General features: G+C 46.1%; 1 protein-coding gene across 1 annotated transcript in view; it reads left to right on the top strand.

Moving 5' to 3' along the window:
• GALNT8 (polypeptide N-acetylgalactosaminyltransferase 8) overlaps positions 1 to 21,947 on the top strand; it is a 44,059-nt gene that overhangs the window by 14,532 nt on the left and 7,580 nt on the right. Inside the window, exons 3-6 of the mRNA XM_024103303.3 lie at positions 2,007 to 2,173; positions 8,926 to 9,109; positions 16,495 to 16,692; positions 19,548 to 19,662. Coding sequence (XP_023959071.2) covers positions 2,007 to 2,173; positions 8,926 to 9,109; positions 16,495 to 16,692; positions 19,548 to 19,662 — 664 coding nt within the window. The remainder of the gene's footprint in view (positions 1 to 2,006; positions 2,174 to 8,925; positions 9,110 to 16,494; positions 16,693 to 19,547; positions 19,663 to 21,947) is intronic.

The following is a 21,947-nucleotide window of genomic DNA, read 5'->3' as shown; positions in this document are numbered from 1 at the left end:
TCCTGCCCATCCTGGCTAATAGCCATTGATGGACCTATCCACCATGAATTTATCTAGTTCTTTTTTGAACCCTGTTATGATCTTGGCCTTCACAACATCCTCTGGCAAGGAGTTCCACAGGTTGACTGTGCATTGTGTGAAGAAATACTTCCTTTTATTTGTTTTAAATCTGCAGCCTATTAATTTCATTTCGTGACCCCCCTAGATCTTGTGTTATGAGAAGTAGTAAACAACACTGCCTTATCTACTTTCTCTACACTAGTCATGATTTTATAGACCTCAATCATATCTCCCCTTAGCTGTTTCTTTTCCAAGCTGAAAAGTCCCAGTCTTATTAATCTCTCCTCATACGGAGGCCTTTCCATACCCCTAATAATTTTTGTTGCCCTTTTCTGAACTTTTTCCAATTCCAACATATCTTTTTTTAGATGGGGCGACCACATCTGCACACACTATTCAAGCTGTGGGCATACCATGGATTTATATAGAGTCAACATGATATTTTCTGTCCTATTATCTATCCCTTTCTTAATTATTCCCAGCATTCTGTTCGTTCATCAATGGGATTTATGTGCCTGATTTCTTTAGGCTCCTTTGACAAACCCCAGCCTAAGGCTAACATTTTCAAGCTTAGGGGCCTAAATGCATAGGTAGACAGCGAGTGGCCTGAGTTCATCAGGGCTGAGCACCCGCAGGCCCTGCTGGCTTGGCACCTCTGACTAAATCAGACCTCTTTTACCTAAGTGGCTAAATATGGATGTAGGTGCCTGATTCATAGATTCATAGATTCTAGGATTGGAAGGGACCTCGATAGGTCATCGAGTCCAGTCCCCTGCCCACATGGCAGGACCAAATACTGTCTAGACCATCCCTGATAGACATTTATCTAACCTACTCTTAAATATCTCCAGAGATGGAGATTCCACAACCTCCCTAGGCAATTTATTCCAGTGTTTAACCACCCTGACAGTTAGGAACTTTTTCCTAATATCCAACCTAGACCTCCCTTGCTGCAGTTTAAACCCATTGCTTCTGGTTCTATCCATAGAGGCTAAGGTGAACAGGTTTTCTCCCTCCTCCTTATGACACCCTTTTAGATACCTGAAAACTGCTATCATGTCCCCTCTCAGTCTTCTCTTTTCCAAACTAAACAAACCCAATTCTTTCAGCCTTCCTTCATAGGTCATGTTCTCTAGACCTTTAATCATTCTTGTTGCTCTTCTCTGGACCCTTTCCAATTTCTCCACATCTTTTTTAAAATGCGGCGCCCAGAACTGGACACAATACTCCAGCTGAGGCCTAACCAGAGCAGAGTAGAGCGGAAGAATGACTTCTTGTGTCCCTAATTGTAGGGACCCAGCTTTGAAAATGTTTTGCCTAAGACAATTGTTGGTGGAAAGGAGACAAATAAGAAGAGGCTATTGAGCTACCTTAACTTCCATGCTAAAATCCAATATTAAGGAAACCTTAAAGCTGAAAAATAGTGGTGAGAAGGCAATGTGGGAGGATCAAGATGACTCTGCCCTTTATACCCTTTGTTGGAGGCAGGAGGAAGTGCAGGGCCCATGCTTCATCCCAACTTGTCGCTCAAGTCCACCTGGCGCATGCATACCTAAGTGGGATTTGTGCAATCACTTAAGAAGAAATGTAGAATTAAAGTAAAATGGAATTACTCTGAATCTACTCCAACAGAGATAAGATCAGCCTTTTAGATTTCACTGAAATTCACATGGCTGTGTTTAAACACTCACATTTTCCTCTGGCAAAGAATACTTGCCTTTCTGTGGAGGGGCAAGATCTTTGCAAAGGCAAGGGCCTGGTTCTCAGTTATGTGAAAGCTCCTTTACACAGAATCAGGCCCTCAATGCTCTTTTTCATGCGTAGCCAGTGTTCAGAACAAACTATTTCCTGCTTTGCCCTGAATATGAAGATGCTCCCTTCACTTGGCTGCTTCTCTATTGGGTCTTTTCAGGAATCCTGCTAATATTCTTCTCACTCTCTTGCAGCTGTAAAGTGAAAAAATATCCCCACGACCTCCCGACACTTAGTGTCGTTCTCATATTCTTCAATGAGGCAATGTCGATCATCTTACGTGCAATTACCAGTATAATTAACCGAACGCCTTCTCATTTGCTGAAAGAAATTGTCCTGGTAGATGATTACAGCTCAAATGGTAAGTGACACAGTTAAGGCATAGAATCATAGAATATCAGGTTGGAAGGGACCTCAGGAGGTCATCTAGTCCAACCCCCTGCTCAAAGCAGGGGCAATTCCCAACTAAATCATCCCAGCCAGGGCTTTGTCAAGCCTGACCTTAAAAACCTCTAAGGAAGGAGATTCCACCACGTCCCTAGGTAACCCATTCCAGTGCTTCACCACCCTCCTAGTGAAAAAGATTTTCCTAATATCCAACCTAAACCTCCCCAACTGCAACTTGAGACCATTACTCCTTGTTCTATCAACAGGTACCATTGAGAACAATCTAGATCCATCCTCTTTGGAACCCCCTTTCAAGTAGTTGAAAGCAGCTATCAAATCCCCCCTCATTCTTCTCTTCTGCAGACTAAACAATCCCAGTTCCCTCAGCCTCTCCTCATGAGTCATGTGCTTCAGCCCCCTAATCATTTTTGTTGCCCTCCGCTGGACTCTTTCCAATTTTTCCACATCCTTCTTGTAGTGTGGGGCCTAAAACTGGACACAGTACTCCAGATGAGGCCTCACCAATGTTGAATAGAGGGGAATGCTCACGTCCCTCGATCTCCTGGCAATGCCCCTACTTATACAGCCCAAAATGCCATTAGCCTTTTTGGCAACAAGGGCACACTGTTGACTCATATCCAGCTTCTCATCCACTGCAACCCCTAGGTCCTTTTCTGCAGAACTGCCTCCTAGCCATTCGGTCCCTAGTCTGTAACAGTGCATGGGATTCTTCCATCCTAAGTGCAGGACTCTGCACTTGTCCTTGTTGAACCTCATCAGGTTTCTTTTGGCCCAATCCTCTAATTTGTCTAGGTCCCTCTGTATCCTATCCCTACCCTCCAGCATATCTACCACTCCTCCCAGTTTAGTGTCATTTGCAAACTTGCTGAGAGTGTAGTCCACGCCATCTTCCAGATCATTAATGAAGATATTGAACAAAACCAGCCCCAGGACCGACCCTTGGGGCACTCCACTTGAAACTGGCTGCCAACTAGACATGGAGCCCTTGATCACTACCCGTTGAGCCCGACAATCTAGCCAGCTTTCTATACACCTTATAGTCCATTCATCCAGCCCATACTTCTTTAACTTGGTGGCAAGAATACTGTGGGAGACCGTATCAAAAGCTTTGCTAACGTCAAGTAATAACACATCCACTGCTTTCCCCTCATCCACAGAACCAGTTATCTCCTCATAGAAGGCAATTAGGTTAGTCAGGCATGACTTGCCCTTGGTGAATCCATTCTGACTGTTCCTGATCACTTTCCTCTCCTCTAAGTGCTTCAGAATTGATTCCTTGAGGACCAGCTCCATGATTTTTCCAGGCACTGAGGTGAGGTTGACTGGCCTGTAGTTCCCTGGATCCTCCTTCTTCCCTTTTTTAAAGATGGGCACTACATTAGCCTTTTCCCAGTCATCCGGGACCTCCCCCGATTGCCATGACACCTTCATTTGCTTTTGGGTGCTCCTTGCAGGTGACAAACCATGTTTTAACAGTGCAAAGTACTGAGTCTGACTCTGCAGCCTTTTTCAGTAGCTGTTTTATTATTTTAACATCATTTTCCACCAACCCATTGGATTGGGGATAACGAGGACTTGTCCTTACATGTCTAAACCCAAACTGCACTGGAAATTACCTAAACTCATGCGCATTGAACTGCAGCTCATTGTCAAATCTATTTTTGCTAGACATGGTATATCTAATATAGTAATGCCTGACAAACACCTGTTTAGCTGTAATATCTTCCAGTAAGTGGAATATCTCTCTGGGAAGTGAGAGAAATAATCTAGGACAAATACATAGTTTTTTTCCAGTCAACAGAAACAAATCTATGCTTACTGTGCTCCAGGGGGCTAGTTTTTCTTGTGCTACCAACATGGCTCTTTTGCTTGACTTGGCCTGTATTTTTGGCGTATGCAACAAGCCTTGACAGATTCCTGAATATTGCTGTTCATTTGAGGCCAGTATAAATTGTGTCTCACCCTTCTCTTAGATTTTTTCAATCCTTCAAAGACCATCATGTATCCTTTTAAACTTATTTTTCTGTAACAGCTTCGTAATCCTATCTGGGACTGAAAACTTCCCCTGAATCAGTGAAAGGGACTGGGAACATGTTGTCCCAGCCATTCTGTTCCAATAGCCTTAACTATTTTCTGTAGGGTCTCATACTGAGCAGTAGCTCTGGCAATCACAATCCACATTTCATGTGAGATTGGCCGGGGTTGTTGTTTTTTTAAATCAGACTGACCTATACAATGTCTTGCTCTGGACTTGCTCCGCTGCATTTTTCTGTCAAATGCTCTAGAGTGTGTGTGTCTGCAGAGACCAAATCTCACCCACTTTTGTACTGAATTTACAAATCAGACATTTGTAGCTGATAAAAGCAATCTCTGTATTCTCAGGGAGTTGTTTGCCAGGCCCCTTTTGGTAATGGCAATAAGTGGTATATGGTCAGTTTCAGCTAACACCTGTGTCCCATAAATAAAGACATGAAACGTTTCACACTCATGGATTAAAGTCAAAGCCTCTTTCTCTATTTGGGTGTACTGATACTCAGTTTTTGTAAGTGCTCATGACACACAAGCCACTGCTCTCCAATTTTGACCATACTGCTGTAGGAAGACTGTACTCTTACTCTCCTTGGAGGTGTCTGCGGACAACTTAGTTTTGTGCTTATGTTCTATTACCTCAGGACTGGGGCCTCTTTAATGAATGCCTTCAGTTTCTCAAACTCTTTATTAAGATTTGCATCCTGTGTCCATTGGACATCTATGCACAACAATGTTCTCAGTGTGCTGGCTTGATCAGATAGATTAAGGACAAATTTCCCTATGTTGTTCACTGTTCCAAGGAATCATTATATCCCTTCCTTGTCTGTTTTCTGAGGTAGGTCTCTCTCTCTCTGTCAGTCCTGTTGAAGCTGTTTCTTTTTGTATGAAATTCTTAGTCATTGGAATCCTGGTCTCACAGGTGGGTGACCGAGCCACTAGGCTATAGAGTCATTGTTACTCTCTTCCTGGCCCAATTAATATTTAAGTATTTTATACACACCGTCAACAGGCGAGATTGAGACAGATCTATCCCAGAATACCCTATAGCCCAGTCATTAGGGCACTCTCCTGGGAGGTGGGAGACCTGAATTAAGTCCAATGAGTGCTCTAACCATTAGGATATAGGATATAAGGGGACATCCTTCTCAGGTTTGTGTAGTAGGTAACTTCTGAGAACTCCTGTTGGATTGGGCTTTGCAGGCAGGATAGATGTAGGAATGCCCATTTTGAGGATCCCATTGGGATTTAGGTGCTGAGCAGCTCAGTGGCATCGGGACTTGAGTGGCTTTGCAAGTGTCCATTGTCAGAAATGTAGGCATCTTGGGGATTTCACTTGCAGAAACTTAGGAGCCTTGGGAATTTAGGAACCTATAGGCTTAGGTGACATCTGAGCAGGGGTTTGGAGGATCTAAATTTTGGATTTAAAGTGGCAGTTAAATGTTTAAATCTCTTTATGGATCTTACACCAACTTTCCCTCCACCAGATCAAAATGTCATGTATGCAAACCTTAGTATTATGTAGACCATCAAAAAGTTGTATTTTCCAGGTATCAAATACAAACCAAATAGCATTCTACAGATATAGTGTCTGCCAAAGCGAGTGTTGACTGCACTCATCACGTGCTCTGTTTTTCTAAGGGAACCTGATAGAATTCTGCTGACACGTCAAGCATAGAAGAATATTTGACAACAGCCATCTCTCCAAAAAAGTCTCCCTTTGCAAGTAGTGGAAACTGTTCCCTTTTCACATATATTTTAAAATTATTTTGGGTCTATACATAAGCGAAGGGGTCCATCTTTTTCTCTACCATTACCAACGAATGTACCCATTCCAGTGGCCCCTGCTGGCTCTATGATCCCCAGAACAATGAACCTACCCTGCTCCTTTTTTAGCCTCTGCCTGTGGGGTGATGAGAAGTTTCCTAGGGGTGTGAATTGTGGCATGGGTTGGGCTCTTTCAGTTCTATTCTGTACTCTGCTGAGAGCTTTCCTATCCCCTAGGAGGCATCCTCAAACTCTGCCTTAATTGTTTTGGTCCCTCGTCTCTCCAGTGAGTGCACCCTCTTGATGGGACCAAGGCTTTGACATGTTTTTACCCAATAACAGGTTCTTTTTTCCCCTGGTAATATTGCATACTGTATCTCTTCCAGTTTATTTACCTATACATCAAGCTTGTATATTCTGCTAGTGAGGATCAGTTCACCATTGTAAGACCTGTGTTTTACAAGCTCAAAAGTTTATTCCTTCCACAAACAGGAGTAGGTCCAATAAAAAATATTACCTTACCTACTTTATTTCTCATGTCTTGGATTGGACATGGCTACAACACTGCGAACTTCTGTGTTTTACCTGTTTATCTTTCATACCTGTGACTTTTTTTGTGTGTGCTAGTAACACTTTCTGGCAACATGGCTTGTGCAAAAGTATCCAACTTAAAATTAATAAGTGTCCCATTTGCTTTCAGGTTGGCAGGCCAAGAATCTTGTGCTGCAATGTTGTCCATTACTCCTAGGAAGAATTCAGCTGAGCTAGTGGTGCTGTCAATGTCCTCCTTGTCCACACAATGCACCATCTGCTGGCATTTGCAAACTCTTGTGATCTATTGCAGTTCCTGCCTCTTTTCTCATATGCTGGGCACTGTTTTAGCTGTTGCTGGTTGTCACAGCATGTGCAGCTCCATGTGCTGTTTTTGCTGGACTCTGACTCTGAGTGCCATGTGTCTTTCTGCCTCAAGTGTCTTTTTGTGTGTGTCACAGGGTCCACTCACCAAAGGTGGCGCCTCCTCCTGGCTGCTCTGGGGATAAGCTGATTCCAGGTCTGACGCCTCCTTTCTGCTTCTTGCCATGCTCACTGCCTTCTCTTCCTTGCTCTCAGCGAGGCAAGATGCTTGGTCTTCGTGGCTTAGCCCTCCATTCAAGTCACATGTGTCTTCCCCTTCCAGGGTATCAAACTCTTCCAGAGTGAACTGTTTCAGGTAGTCTGCTTTCCACTGCCTGGTTTATAACATTTCCCCAGTACCCGGGCCTGCCCTCTGCTCCAGGTTCCAGCCCAGGGACCCTCTAGCCAGCACCCAAGGACTGTTCCATCGTGGACATTACTGCCTGTTCCCTGAGCCTTTCCTTATTTTCTGGCTTTTCCTCTTTCCCTGGGTTTGCCAGCCCCACCTTCCAGGGAGTAGCTATAGGTTACTTGACTCTATAGCTCCAAATATACCTCCCTTCTCCTAGGGAGTGACTGCAGACTACTTCCTTGCAGCCCTTTACTGCTATCAGTTCCCTGGTATATGAAAGCCCCACCTGTTCCTGCACAAGTCATGTTTCCCTAACTAGGGCCTTCCTCTCAGCCTTAATTCCCTCACCTTGAAACTTAATAGGTTAACTGGCCTATCTGGCCTCCATTTAAAAAAAAAATTGAGATATCCTATTTCCTAGAATAGTGGAAGGGACCTTGCAAGGTCATTGAGTCCAGCCCCCTGCCTTTACCAGCAGGACCAAGTACTGATTTTTGCCCCAGATCCCTAAGTGGCCCCCTCAAGGATGGATCTCACAACCCTGGGTTTAGCAGGCTAATGCTCAAACCACTGAGCTATCCCTCCCCCCTAAACCTTCAGGACAAGTGTGGGGTGAAACACCACATTACAGTGTGGTATTTTGGATTCTCTATCATGTCCACAGTATCAGAGCACTGTCCATCCTCATTCTGGACTGGGTGACTTCCTTTGCTTGCAAAATTCCAGTTGCTTAGTCAAGGTTTAATTCTGTGTTTCCCAGTAGTCTCTCTCTCTCTCTGAGTTTTTTGTTCCAGATGTCAACCACAATCAGGTCTTTTGTTAGAGGCTTAGGTGGGAGCTTCTGCCTCCAAAATTGCAAGATTGTCTCTTCAGCGTTAGTTCAGTTGCAAGCTCTTTATAGTTTTACTTTCTTTTTGTACCCTCAGGTTAAAAACATCTTTCCCCTAGGTCTCATTTTTACATGGAGTGCAGAACTCCTCAAATTTCTTTACTGCACCTTCATAGCTGGTCCCATGTGCCTGAACTGAACACCGTTGAATGCATCAAGTGCATCACAACCTGCTATTGTCAGAAATAAGGCTACATTCTATTTTCCTTTTCACAGGCCTTCATTGCTTGCAAATGCACAGTGAAGTGCTTCTTAATTCTCTTCTGATTGACTTCCATGTGCCCAGAGAGTTTTAGCTCTGGTGAAGCTTTTAACTGCTCCAATCTTCCACCCAGGTTATTTTCTTTAATTTCTATTTACTCCTGGGGCCATGTGATGTTCAGGAATTGCTCTGAACCCAAAGTGTTTGAAAGAGATCCTCTGTATTCAGTGACACAGTTCCCAATTGCCTCTGCATAACAGAACATGGGTTCTGCGGCACCCTGCTCCCAGTAAGCTGCCTGTCTTTGAGGCTAAGCCACTTAAGGGTACCGTTCCCAATACCACTTGGTGTACTGGGAAATAGCTCTGAGATGAAACCAACAAAGTGAACATTTAAACTGATTATCGGGATAAACTTCCTGACAGTGATATTTTAGGCTGAGGAATAGGCTCCCTAGAGAAGTAATGGAAGCTTCATTGCTGTTATCTAATTGCTCTTTTCTGTTTCCCAATCTCAACAATTTCCATTAACTGGAAAAAAAAAAAACACTAAAATGTGCCATACTATTTTTAGAGGATCTAAAAGGCTATTTGGATGAACAGATAAAAAATTATAATGCAAAACATCCTGGATTGCTAAAAATTGTGAGGCATCAGAAGAGAGAAGGCCTAACACAAGCTCGGATTTCTGGCTGGGAAGCGTCTACTGCCGATGTTGTCGCAATCTTGGATGCCCATATTGAAGTGAATGTTGGCTGGTAAGATTATGAGGGAATTGTTTTCTGGGAGGGAGGAGTCTAACTGTGGAGCTGAGGTGCATGGCTTTGCTTCTGCCTCACCAAACAATGCCATTGTGTACAGGGCTGGCCTTAGGGGAAATGGTGCCCTGGGTGAACCCCCTGCAACTTCATCTCCTTCCCCAGCTGGGAACCGGTTTGACCTGCCCACTCCCTCCATCAAGCTGGGCCACAGCGCCCCCCTGCCCATGGTGCCCTGGGCAGTCACCCACATCACCCACCCTGAAGGTCAGCCCTGATTGTGTATGGCAAGTAGAGGCCACCAGCTGGATGTTTACTTTTGATTGGCGAAGGGATGCATGGTTTGAAAAAGAACTGGGCACATTCAAATTAGGGAAGCAGTCAAATAACAGAATAGGCTGTTTAGAGAAGTGCAGGCAAGCAGCGCCCAGCTTCTTTGTATCTGTATTTGTGGGCAGGAGATTGTCTCTCTTGTGCATACACATACAAAAGGACACTCAATCAGAACGTATGCAGATTGTTTTCTTTAAATACCAACATCCTGGTCTATTCCTTTCTAGGTACTTGTAAAGAGCAATAGCATCCATCGACTGTTAAATAGGAGTTAAACCAAACTAATGTGTACCTATTGAAAGGTTTCAGAGTAGCAGCCGTGTTAGTCTGTATCCGCAAAAAGAAGAACAGGAGGACTTGTGGCACCTTAGAGACTAACAAATTTATTAGAGCATAAGCTTTCGTGGACTACAGCCCACTTCTTCGGATGCATATAGACTATATGCATCCGAAGAAGTGGGCTGTAGTCCACGAAAGCTTATGCTCTAATAAATTTGTTAGTCTCTAAGGTGCCACAAGTCCTCCTGTTCTTCTTAATGTGTACCTATTGTCTATTTAGCATTGTTAATTATTATTACCAACTAATGATTGCATATAGAATTATAGATGTTCATGGCTCATTACAAAGAGAACCAAGACAAGGTCCCTGTTAACAGGTACTTATAATACAGTTTAGATCAAGAATCAGGGGGTAGCCCTGTTAGTCTGTATCTACGAAAACAACAAGGAGTCTGGTGGCACCTTAAAGACTAACAGATTTATTTGGGCATAAGCTTTCGTGAGTAAAAACCTCACTTCTTCGGATGCATAGAGTGAAAGTTACAGATGCAGGCATTATATACTGACACATGGAGAGCAGGGAGTTACTTCACAAGTGGAGAACCAGTGTTGACAGTGCCAATTCAATCAGGGTGGATGTAGTCCACTCCCAGTAATAGATGAGGAGGTGTCAATTCCAGGAGAGGAAAAGCTGCTTCTGTAATGAGCCAGCCTCTCCCAGTCCCTATTCAAGCCCAGATTAATGGTGTTGAATTTGCAAATGAATTTTAGTTCTGCTGTTTCTCTTTGAAGTCTGTTTCTGAAGTTTTTTTGTTCAATGATAGTGACTTTTAAATCTGTAATAGAATGACCAGGGAGACTGAAGTGTTCACTTACTGGCTTGTGTATGTTACCATTCCTGATATCCGATTTGTGTCCATTTATTCTTTTGCGGAGGGACTGTCCGGTTTGGCCAATGTACATGGCAGAGGGGCATTGCTGGCACATGATGGCATATATGACATTAGTGGATGTGCAGGTGAATGAGCCCCTGATGGTGTGGCTGATGTGGTTGGGTCCTCTGATGCTGTTGCCAGAGTAGATATGGGGACAGAGTAGGCAACGAGGTTTGCTACAGGGATAGGTTCCTGGGTTGGTGTTTCTGTGGTGTGGTGTGTAGTTGAGTATTTGCTTCAGGTTGGGGGGTTGTCTGTAAGCGAGGACTGGCCTGCCTCCCAAGGTCTGTGAGAGTGAGGGATCATTTTCCAGGATAGGTTGTAGATCGTGGATAATGCGCTGGAGAGGTTTTAGCTGGGGGCTGTATGTGATGGCCAGTGGTGTTCTGTTATTGTCCTTGTTGGGCCTGTCCTGTAGTAGGTGATTTCTGGGTACCCGTCTTGCTCTGTCAATCTGTTTCCTCACTTCCCCAGGTGGGTATTGTAGTTTTACGAATGCTTGATAAAGATCTTGTAGGTGTTTGTCTCTGTCTGAGGGGTTGGAGCAAATTCGGTTGTATCTTAGGGCTTGGCTGTAGACAATGGATCGTGTGATGTGTCTTGGATGGAAGCTGGAGGCATGTAGGTATGTATAGCGGTCAGTAGGTTTCCGGTATAGGGTGGTGTTTATGTGACCATCACTTATTTGTACTGTAGTGTCCAGGAAGTGGATCTCCTGTGTGGACTGGTCCAGGCTGAGGTTGATGGTGGGGTGGAAATTGTTGAAGTCCAGGTGGAATTCTTCAAGGGCCTCCTTTCCATGGGTCCATATGATGAAGATGTCATCAATGTAGCGCAAGTAGAGGAGGGGCACTAGGGGACGAGAGCTGAGGAAGCGTTGTTCTAAGTCAGCCATAAAAATGTTGGCATACTGTGGGGCCATGCGGGTACCCATAGCAGTGCCACTGACTTGAAGGTATAAGTTGTCCCCAAATCTGAAGTGGTTGTGGGTGAGGACAAAGTCACAAAGCTCAGCCACCTGGCTTGCTGTGGCCTCATCAGGGATACTGTTCCTGACAGCTTGTAGTCCATCCTCATGTGGAATATTGGTATAAAGTGCTTCTACATCCATGGTGGCCAGGATGGTGTTTTCAGGAAGAACATCAATGCATTGTAGTTTCCTCAGGAAGTCGGTGGTGTCTCGAAGATAGCTAGGAGTGCTGGTAGCATAGGGTCTGAGGAGAGAGTCCAAATAGCCAGATAATCCTGCTGTCAGAGTGCCAATGCCTGAGATGATGGGCCGTCCAGGGTTTCCGGGTTTATGGATCTTGGGTAGCAGATAGAATACCCCTGGTCAGGGTTCTGTGGGTGTGTCCATGTAGATTTGTTCCCGTACAGTAGCTGGGAGTTTCTTAAGCAGATGGTGTAGTTTCTTTTGGTATTCCTCAGTGGGATCAGAGGATAGTGGCCTGTAGAATGTGGTCTTGGAGAGTTGCCTGGCAGCCTCCTGTTCATAATCTGACCTGTTCATTATGACTACAGCACCTCCTTTGTCAGCCCCTTTGATGATAATGTCAGAGTTGTTTCTGAGGCTGTGGATGGCATTGCGTTCTGTACGGCTGAGGTTATGGGACAAGTGATGTTGTTTGTCCACAATTTCAGCCTGTGCACGTCTGCGGAAACACTCTATGTAGAGGTCCAGTCTGTCATTTCGACCGTCAGGAGGAGTCCACGCAGAGTTCTTCTTCTTGTAGTGTTGGTAGGAGGGTTCCTGTGGGTCAGTGCACTGTTCAGTGGTGCGTTGAAAATATTCCTTGAGTTGGAGACGACGAAAGTAGGCTTCCAGATCACCGCAGAACTGTATCATGTTCGTGGGGATGGTGGGACAGAAAGAGAGTCCCCGAGATAGGACAGACTCTTCTGCTGGGCTAAGTGTGTGGTTGGAAAGATTGACAATGTTGTTAGATGAGTTGAGGGTACCATTGTTATAGCCCACAGTGGCAGGTATTAGTTTAGATAGCTTACAGTCCTTTTTCCTCTGTAGAGAAGTGAAATGTGCATTGTAAATGGCTTGTCTCATTTTTGTAAAGTCCAGCCACGTGGAAGTTTGTGTGGAAGGTTGGGATTGTATGAGAGTCTCCAGTCTACAGCAGACAGGAGAAGATCAAGAATGAGCTCGCAGAACTGGCCACCATGGATGTAGAAGCACTTTATACCAATATTCCACATGAGGATGGACTACAAGCTGTCAGGAACAGTATCCCTGATGAGGCCACAGCAAGCCAGGTGGCTGAGCTTTGTGACTTTGTCCTCACCCACAACCACTTCAGATTTGGGAACAACTTATACCTTCAAGTCAGTGGCACTGCTATGGGTACCCGCATGGCCCCACAGTATGCCAACATTTTTATGGCTGACTTAGAACAACGCTTCCTCAGCTCTCGTCCCCTAGTGCCCCTCCTCTACTTGCGCTACATTGATGACATCTTCATCATATGGACCCATGGAAAGGAGGCCCTTGAAGAATTCCACCTGGACTTCAACAATTTCCACCCCACCATCAACCTCAGCCTGGACCAGTCCACACAGGAGATCCACTTCCTGGACACTACAGTACAAATAAGTGATGGTCACATAAACACCAGCCTATACCGGAAACCTACTGACCGCTATACATACCTACATGCTTCCAGCTTCCATCCAAAACACATCACACGATCCATTGTCTACAGCCAAGCCCTAAGATACAACCGAATTTGCTCCAACCCCTCAGACAGAGACAAACACCTACAAGATCTTTATCAAGCATTCGTAAAACTACAATACCCACCTGGGGAAGTGAGGAAACAGATTGACAGAGCAAGACGGGTACCCAGAAATCACCTACTACAGGACAGGCCCAACAAGGACAATAACAGAACACCACTGGCCATCACATACAGCCCCAGCTAAAACCTCTCCAGCGCATTATCCACGATCTACAACCTATCCTGGAAAATGATCCCTCACTCTCACAGACCTTGGGAGGCAGGCCAGTCCTCGCTTACAGACAACCCCCCAACCTGAAGCAAATACTCAACTACACACCACACCACAGAAACACCAACCCAGGAACCTATCCCTGTAGCAAACCTCGTTGCCTACTCTGTCCCCATATCTACTCTGGCAACAGCATCAGAGGACCCAACCACATCAGCCACACCATCAGGGGCTCATTCACCTGCACATCCACTAATGTCATATATGCCATCATGTGCCAGCAATGCCCCTCTGCCATGTACATTGGCCAAACCGGACAGTCCCTCCGCAAAAGAATAAATGGACACAAATCGGATATCAGGAATGGTAACATACACAAGCCAGTAAGTGAACACTTCAGTCTCCCTGGTCATTCTATTACAGATTTAAAAGTCACTATCATTGAACAAAAAAACTTCAGAAACAGACTTCAAAGAGAAACAGCAGAACTAAAATTCATTTGCAAATTCAACACCATTAATCTGGGCTTGAATAGGGACTGGGAGTGGCTGGCTCATTACAGAAGCAGCTTTTCCTCTCCTGGAATTGACACCTCCTCATCTATTACTGGGAGTGGACTACATCCACCCTGATTGAATTGGCACTGTCAACACTGGTTCTCCACTTGTGAAGTAACTCCCTGCTCTCCATGTGTCAGTATATAATGCCTGCATCTGTAACTTTCACTCTATGCATCCGAAGAAGTGAGGTTTTTACTCACGAAAGCTTATGCCCAAATAAATCTGTTAGTCTTTAAGGTGCCACCAGACTCCTTGTTGTTACAGTTGAGATCAGTGTATTTACCCTCCCTTTCTGTACCATATCTCTCTAACATACGTCTATCCTGGTTGGTTGGGTTCAGTGCTTGACCACTCCTCACATTGTTTCACTTCCCTAGCAGACAGCGTTTTACCTCTGAGACTGTGTTGCATCTCTAATCTCACCCTACCCCGGGCTATGATGGCCTTATTCATCACAGATAGCACAACCAGGGACTCCTCCCATTTGTTGTTGTTATTTTTATTGCAATAGCACCTAGAGGCCCCAGTCAGGGATCAGAGCCCCAGTGTGATAGGTGCTGTGCATACACAATGAAAAGAAGGCCCCTGCCCCCAACAGTTTACAATATAAATCTATGGTGAGAGGCAACATAGGGGTATAACAGACAGGTAAGGTAACAGAGAGGTGACTATGGCTAGTGTAATTAGCAATGGTTACGGTGCATGAACTGCTGGGATGGCCTGGGAGAAAGCGTAAGGCTACTAGAGAGAAAGATGGATTAGTAGTACAGAAAACCTGTGTGACTGGGGTCCCAGTGGGGGCCAGCTGTGGTCACTCAATTAGGGTGAACTGCAAAGAATGGGGCAGACAATCCCCAAAAAGCTGGTGAACATTCCAGTACTTATATTTACCAAGCCAGCATAAAACAGCTTCCTTTATACCTTAGTGGTTACTCAGAAGTTCAAACAACACAGTTTATCTTAAAGCGATCCAGCCTCAAACTTCCACCCCGGTACCTACGTTAAATATGATTTCTGAAAATCTTATCTCATCATATAAAAGAAAGGGTTCTACCAATCCCAAAGGATGGGACACATTACCTCCCGGGTTAATGAATGTTTCAGAACTTACCCAAATACTTTGCATACAGCCAATTCTTATTAACTATACTAAAATGTATTAAAAAACAAGAGAGAGAGAATATGGTTAAAAGATCAATATACACACAGACATGAGTTCAGTTCTTAAGATTTTAATTCATAGCAGAGATGATGAGCTTTGTAGTTGCAAAGAGTTCTTTCAGAAATAGTCCGTAGGTTATAGTCCAGGGGTCGGCAACCTCTGGCACGTGGCTCGCCAGGGTAAGCACCCTGGCGGGCCGGGCCAGTTTATTTACTTGCTGACTCAGCAGGTTCGGCCGATCGCGGCCCCCACTGGCCATGGTTCGCTGTCTCAGGCCAATGGGGGCGGCGGGAAGCCGTGGCCAGCACATCCCTCGCCCGTGCCGCTTCCCGCCGCCCCCATTGGCCTGGGACGGCGAACCGCGGCCAGTGGGGGCCGCAATCGGCCGAACCTGCCGCGTCAGCAAGTAAATAAACTGGCCCGTCCGCCAGGGTGCTTACCCTGGCGAGCCGCGTGCCAGAGGTTGCCGACCCCGTTATAGTCCAATGTTTATATTTCAGAGCGATCCCGTTAGAACTGGAATCTCAGTCCTTATGGCCTAAGTTTCCCCTGTATGAAGCCTTAAGCAGATCCGAGATGAACAGGATCAGAACCCAAGGATCTTTTATACAATTTCATGTCCTTTTTGACAAGTTGGAGTTCCTCTGGGAACAAAAAGTAATTAGGATGACTTTGAAGGAGGTCCCTCACCAGTACTTAGCTATATGAATTAACATAAGGCAATTTACTTGTTCCTCCACCATTCACAGTGCATTTCAAAGAGAGATGAATACAGAGCTATCCCGTGTTTACAATTCATTTAAATGTCAGGATGTTATTTTGATCTTCTGAATTAACAGAATACAACATAGACAGGGACTGTTGATTACATTGTTGACCCTACTCATACATATGTAAATACACAAAAACACAAACATTATCTCCCCACATGTCTTTTGAGGGTTGTTTAATTTGCAGCATGTTTAACCCTTTCTGGCCATGCGTCACAACCTGTCATTATTTGGTAGAGCTGAGACAGGAGCCAAGGGTTCAGTCATCTCTTTGGTCTCAATTCTAAGAAATGGGCTGCCCATTTCAGCATTACGGTGCCATGCACTTTGGTTCATCAGGTCCATACTTGCTGCAAGGTGAAAATAATGTTTTTGTTCATTATCTTAGGGCTGAACCTATTCTGTCTCGAATCAAGGAAGATCGTACTGTTATAATATCACCAGTATTTGACAATGTTCGCTTTGATGACTTTGAACTTCTTGAATATGCTGTGTCTGCAGATGGATTTGACTGGGCACTATGGTGCCTCTATGAACCATTACCAAAAGAATGGTATGCGCTCAAAGATGAAACGGCTCCAATCCGGTAAGTCAGAATAGTATTCTTGAGGGAACAAAGACCCCAGACATCTGAGACGTTTTCAGACTCACCTCTAAAACTAACAAGGATAGGGTTTTCTCACATGGGTGGGTAAGATATCTGCAAAATGCAGGTGAGTTGAAATTGTCAGTTTGGATCTGAGAGTCATTAGAGATCTCATGTTGTCCCATGTGGTCTGTGTAAAAGACGGATCCAGGCTCTCCTGCATTCTAAGTCTGGTCCTAAATATTTCTCCCTCTGCAATCTTGGGCAAATCATTTAATCTGTCTGTCCAAGCTTCCCATCTATAAATGGATAATAATACTTACCTACTGTCACAGTTGACATTTAGCTGTACCTCTGACCCTTCTCTAGGGGTATTTCTGCACTGCAGTCAGACACCCATGACTGGCCCATTCCAGCTGGTTTGGGATTATGGGGCTTAGGCTAAGGGGCTGTTTAGTTGTGGTGTAGACATTACGGCTTGGGTGGCAGCCTGAGCTCTAGTACCCTCCCACTTTGCCGGGTCCTAGAGCCCATGGTCCAGCCCAAACCTGAACATCTACACCACAATTAAACAGCCCCTGCGCCCAAGCCCCTTAGCCTAGATCAGCTGGCATGGGCCAGCCAGCACAGGCCAGCCATGGGTTTTTAATTGCAGTGTAGACATACCCTATGTCTGCCTGAGCGCAACCTCTCCAAGTGACAGGCCCTGTGCCTTTTCTTTACCTCCTTGTGGTGGAATCTCACAATTTCCCCACTCTGACAGGAGTACCAGATTACAGGCCTCTGCAGACCCACTGACTCCTCAGCAGGCCCGACTGGGTTCAAGGCCTGCAATTCTTCCCTTGGGAAGCTGTGACCAGTATATCACTAGAGCGATGTGAAACAGCCTTTTCAACACAAAAAAAATTGTTTAATCTTAACAGCAGTAACACAGCGTAACAAGAAAAGGATTTTGACACAACAGTCTACATGCATAACTGTCTTACCTACAACTTAGATAGGCCTGGCTTACCCAAACACCCCCACTTCTGGGGCTGGGGTTCAGTCTGCTTCTCCACAGTCCCTGTGTCTCTCATATATAAACTGTTTTGACCAAATTTAACTTACTGGGTTGCTCTGAGGTAACATCATAGTTAATAGCTCTTGGTGTTTGCTGAGGAACTTTTATCTGGGCCTTTCCTGGGATCTAGCCCCTTATAACCATGTAGCAAACAATATCATAACAAGGATATAGATCATTCATGAGATATGACAGGCATCTTCCAAGTCCTTCACACCTACCTCTAGGGTTGCCAACTTTCTAACCCAGTGGTTCTCATACTTTTATACTGCTAACCCCTTTCACATAGCAAGCCTCTGAGTGTGACCCCCCCTTATACATTAAAAACACTTTTTAATATATTTAACACCATTATAAATGCTGAAGCAAAGCGGGGTGTGGGGTAGAGGCTGACAGTTCGTGACCCCCCATGTAATAGCCTTGCAACCCCCTGAGGGGTCCCGACCCCCAGTTTGAGAACCTCTGTTCTCACCGCACAAAACCGAACACCCTAGTCCCGCCCCTTCCCCAAGGCCCCACCCTCCCACTTACTACATTCCCCCTCCCTCAGTGACTTCTCTCCCCCACCCTCACTCACTTTCACTGAGCTGAGACAGGGGGTTGGGGTGCAGGAGGGGGTGAGGGCTTTAACTGGGGGCATGGGCTCTGGGGTGGGGCCAGAAATGAGGGGTTCAGGGTGTGGGAGGGGTCTCCAAGATGGGGCGGGGAGTTGAGGTGCAAGAGTGGGTGAGGGCTCCAGCTGGGGGTGCGGGCTTTGGGGTGGGGCCGGGGATGAGGGGTTTGGGGTGCAGGAAGGGGCTCTGGGTTGGGGGGGGGCTCTGGGCTGGGGCAGCGGGTTGGGGCTTAGGGTTGGGGCGCAACTCCCAGTCAGTGGCGCTGTGGGTCTAAGACAGGCTCCCTACCTGTCCTGGCACCATGCTGCACCCGGTGGGGGAGGGGAGGGGCAGGAGGCTCAGCGCACTGCTCTCACCCACAGGCACCGCCTCCCCCAGCTCCCATTGTCCATGGTTCCCGGCCAATGGGAGTGAGGAGCCAGTGCTTAGGGTGGGGACAGTGCACGGAGCCCCGTGGCCCCCCTGCTTAGGGGCCGGACCTGCTGGCCACTTCCGGGGCGCAGCACGGTGCTAGGACAGATAGGGATTAACCTGCCTTAGCCCCTCAGCACCACTGACCAGACTTTTAACAGCCTGATTGGCAGTGCTGACCAGAGCCGCCAGGGTCCCTTTTCAACCGGGCATTCCGGTCAAAAACCGGACACCTGGCAACCCTACCTACTTCACATATGGTGGTGTGAACATTCCCTTGTTAAAGTAGTGCATTTTGGAGATGAAAGTCATTATGTACAAGGTATGCAAAATAAACAAACTATTATGAGGCATTTAACGTCCATATTCAACAGAAAGGATTCATGTATCCTGTATTTGCATGCTGCTAACATAACTCCACCCTGAATAAATTAATTACACACTCAGACACTGGTAATGGGTAAATACCTAGATAGATAAGGATGGGCAGAATTTGGCACTAAGTGCAGTTATGGAAATGTCCACTGTAAATACAGGCTGGTGGTAGAAATGGGATGGGAAGAAACCAAATCTAGCTAAAGAGCAATTTATTAGGGACCCCCAAACTAGCACAAACAAAATAAGAATTGTCCCAATGAGCCCAATACTCAGTCTCGCACTGAACAGGAAATTCAAAAGAGCATAATTAATTCTCAAATGATTGTTTATTCCTCTTCCTGTTTATTTCATAGTTATTTCTTCTCTCCAACTGTATCTATTCTCTTTCCCAGGAGTCCTTCTATTATGGGGATACTTGCTGCACATAGAGTTTTTCTGGGTGAGATTGGGGTACTGGATGGCGGAATGCATATATACGGAGGGGAAAATGTGGAACTTGGCCTGCGGGTACGTTTAATTCTGCTTCTCTTATAAAATAAATAACATAAGTGTGGGGACCTGATTTTCAAAAGAACTCAGGGCCAGATTTCTAAGTGCTCAACACAGACAATTGGGCTCAGTTTTTCAAAAGAGTTCAGCTCCCATTTCAGTACTGAAATGAAATGGGCAGATTTTCAAAAATGCTGAGCACCTAGCAGCTATTGTGGTTAGATATTTGGCTGCCTGTGTGTGTTTTTCCTGTGTGCTGTCCCAGCTCTGCACAGACAGCTGGCACAGCAGACCTGGAACGCACCGCCGAATGACCACAAGATCTGTTAAGGTGTGAAAGCACCAGGCCAGGTTTATTGTCGACAAAGCACGGTAATAGCACTGGCAGACTCTACAAGGATACTGAGACATGTATGCCCATGACAATGGGCACAGCTCAGTAAATGGTGGGAACCAGGAAGGGAAGAATTTCACACAAAGTGTACTCAGCCTGTTGTCTTCCCTGCCACAGCAATAAAGGACATTGCTAAGATTGTATAGTTTTATGCCCATTGATAACATAGATAAATATACAAGCTAAGCTAACAAATGTAAACTTCATTAAGTTTACAAGCTGGAGGCAGGAGGGAAATCCATTTTGTGAAATAACCAATTGGAGAGTGATACTGTGGGGTACAAGGTCTTGCAGTGTACTCCTCAGGAGCATTATATATTGACCCAGCAGGACACCAGTCTGATTCAACATAGGAAGTGCTGTAAGAAGGGACCAAGGCATTAGAAAGGCAACACCCCAGAAGGGGACCCCCCGCCCATGTTCATCAGTAAATCTCAGAAGCCTCTCTTCAGGTAACATGATGTCGTACATGAGATGAAACCAAAGGAGGAAATGACCCTGCTCTGGACCCAATTCCTGAGCGTGAGATAGCAGCTGGAATCCCATATAAACTTTACACTGCTGGGGGCGGGGAGGATTTAGAAAGGCAGAAGGTAATTACTCAGATAGGAATTTAGCCAGGACCCCAGGGCTACCACCTCAACCCAAAGTGCCAGGGGGATCTTTGAAGACATAGAGGTCAGGCTCTTGGTTTTACCTTTCATTTAAAATTCAGCACTTACAGCTGCACAGTGCTCACTAACGCCTTGCCGCAGCCATGTTGCCTCAGTACTGATTTAAAGGGAAAACAGCTGAGTCTTAAATCACCAGCACTACCTGCTGCAGCATGTAGGTTTTCCACTGATAGAATTTCAGACACATTTATTTCCTTTCAAGCTGCGAGCCTCCAAAGAAAATTGTCCCTTTCCTCATATTTGGTGTCTCCTCTTCTCAGATAAATACTGATAATGGATTTGTAAACCATTTGATGATGGCTAATTAAGGTTTAGCCGCAGCAGTGGGAACATGTTGCATATAGTGATTAAACTAGAAGAAGGATGGTCCAGTCATTAGTTTGCTAGCCTGGGATTTGGGAGACCTCAGGTTAATTCCCTGCTCTGCCGCAGACTTCCTGTGTGACCTTGGGCAAGTCCCTTAGCCTCTCTTTGACTCAGTTCCCCATCTGTAAACTAGGGATACCTGCAATGCCTTGCCTTTCAGAGATTTTGTGAGGCTCAGGTCCTCTGACAGGGTTGGGGGGGGGGGGCAAAGGTGGCAATTGCCCAGGGGCCCGGATGATTTAAAAGGGCCCAGGGCCCCCTGGCTGCTGCCACTGCCAGCAACACAGTGGGGCTAAGGCAGGCAGGCTTCCTACCCGCCCTCACTCCGCGCTGCTCCTGGAAGCGGCCGTCATGTCCTAGCGGCCCCTGGGGAGGAGGTCTCTGTGCGCTAATCCCATCCGAGCGCTCACTCCGCAGCTCCCATTGACTGAGAACTGCAGCCAGAGGGGTGTGCCAGTTGCTTTCGGTAGCCACCCAAGGTAAGTGCTGACCCGCTCCTGCACCCCAACCCCCTGCCCCAGCCTACAGCCAGCACCCAAACTCCCTCCCAGAGCCTGACCCCGCACCCCCTCCTGCACCCAAACCCCCTCCCAGAGCCCGACCCCTCACCCCCCCTGCACCCAAGCTCCCTCCCAGAGTCTGACCCCTGCACCCCCTCCTATACCCCAACCCCTTGCCCCATCCTGGTGAAAGTGAGTGAGGGTTGCGGGGAGTGAGTGACAGAGGGAGGGGGGATGGAGCAAGCAGGGTCAGGGCCTTGGAAAAGGGGCAGGGCAGGGGTGTGGTCTCAGGGAAGGGGTGGGCTGGGGGACAGGGCAAGCAATTTTGGGTTTGTGCAATTAGACAGTTGGCAACCCTACCAGGCGGGC

This window comes from Chrysemys picta, chromosome 1 (genome assembly GCF_011386835.1).
Source record: "Chrysemys picta bellii isolate R12L10 chromosome 1, ASM1138683v2, whole genome shotgun sequence".
NCBI classification, from domain to species: Eukaryota; Metazoa; Chordata; order Testudines; family Emydidae; genus Chrysemys; species Chrysemys picta.
Note: the sequence above shows the minus strand (reverse complement) of the source record. Positions and strands in the feature narration are given on the sequence as shown.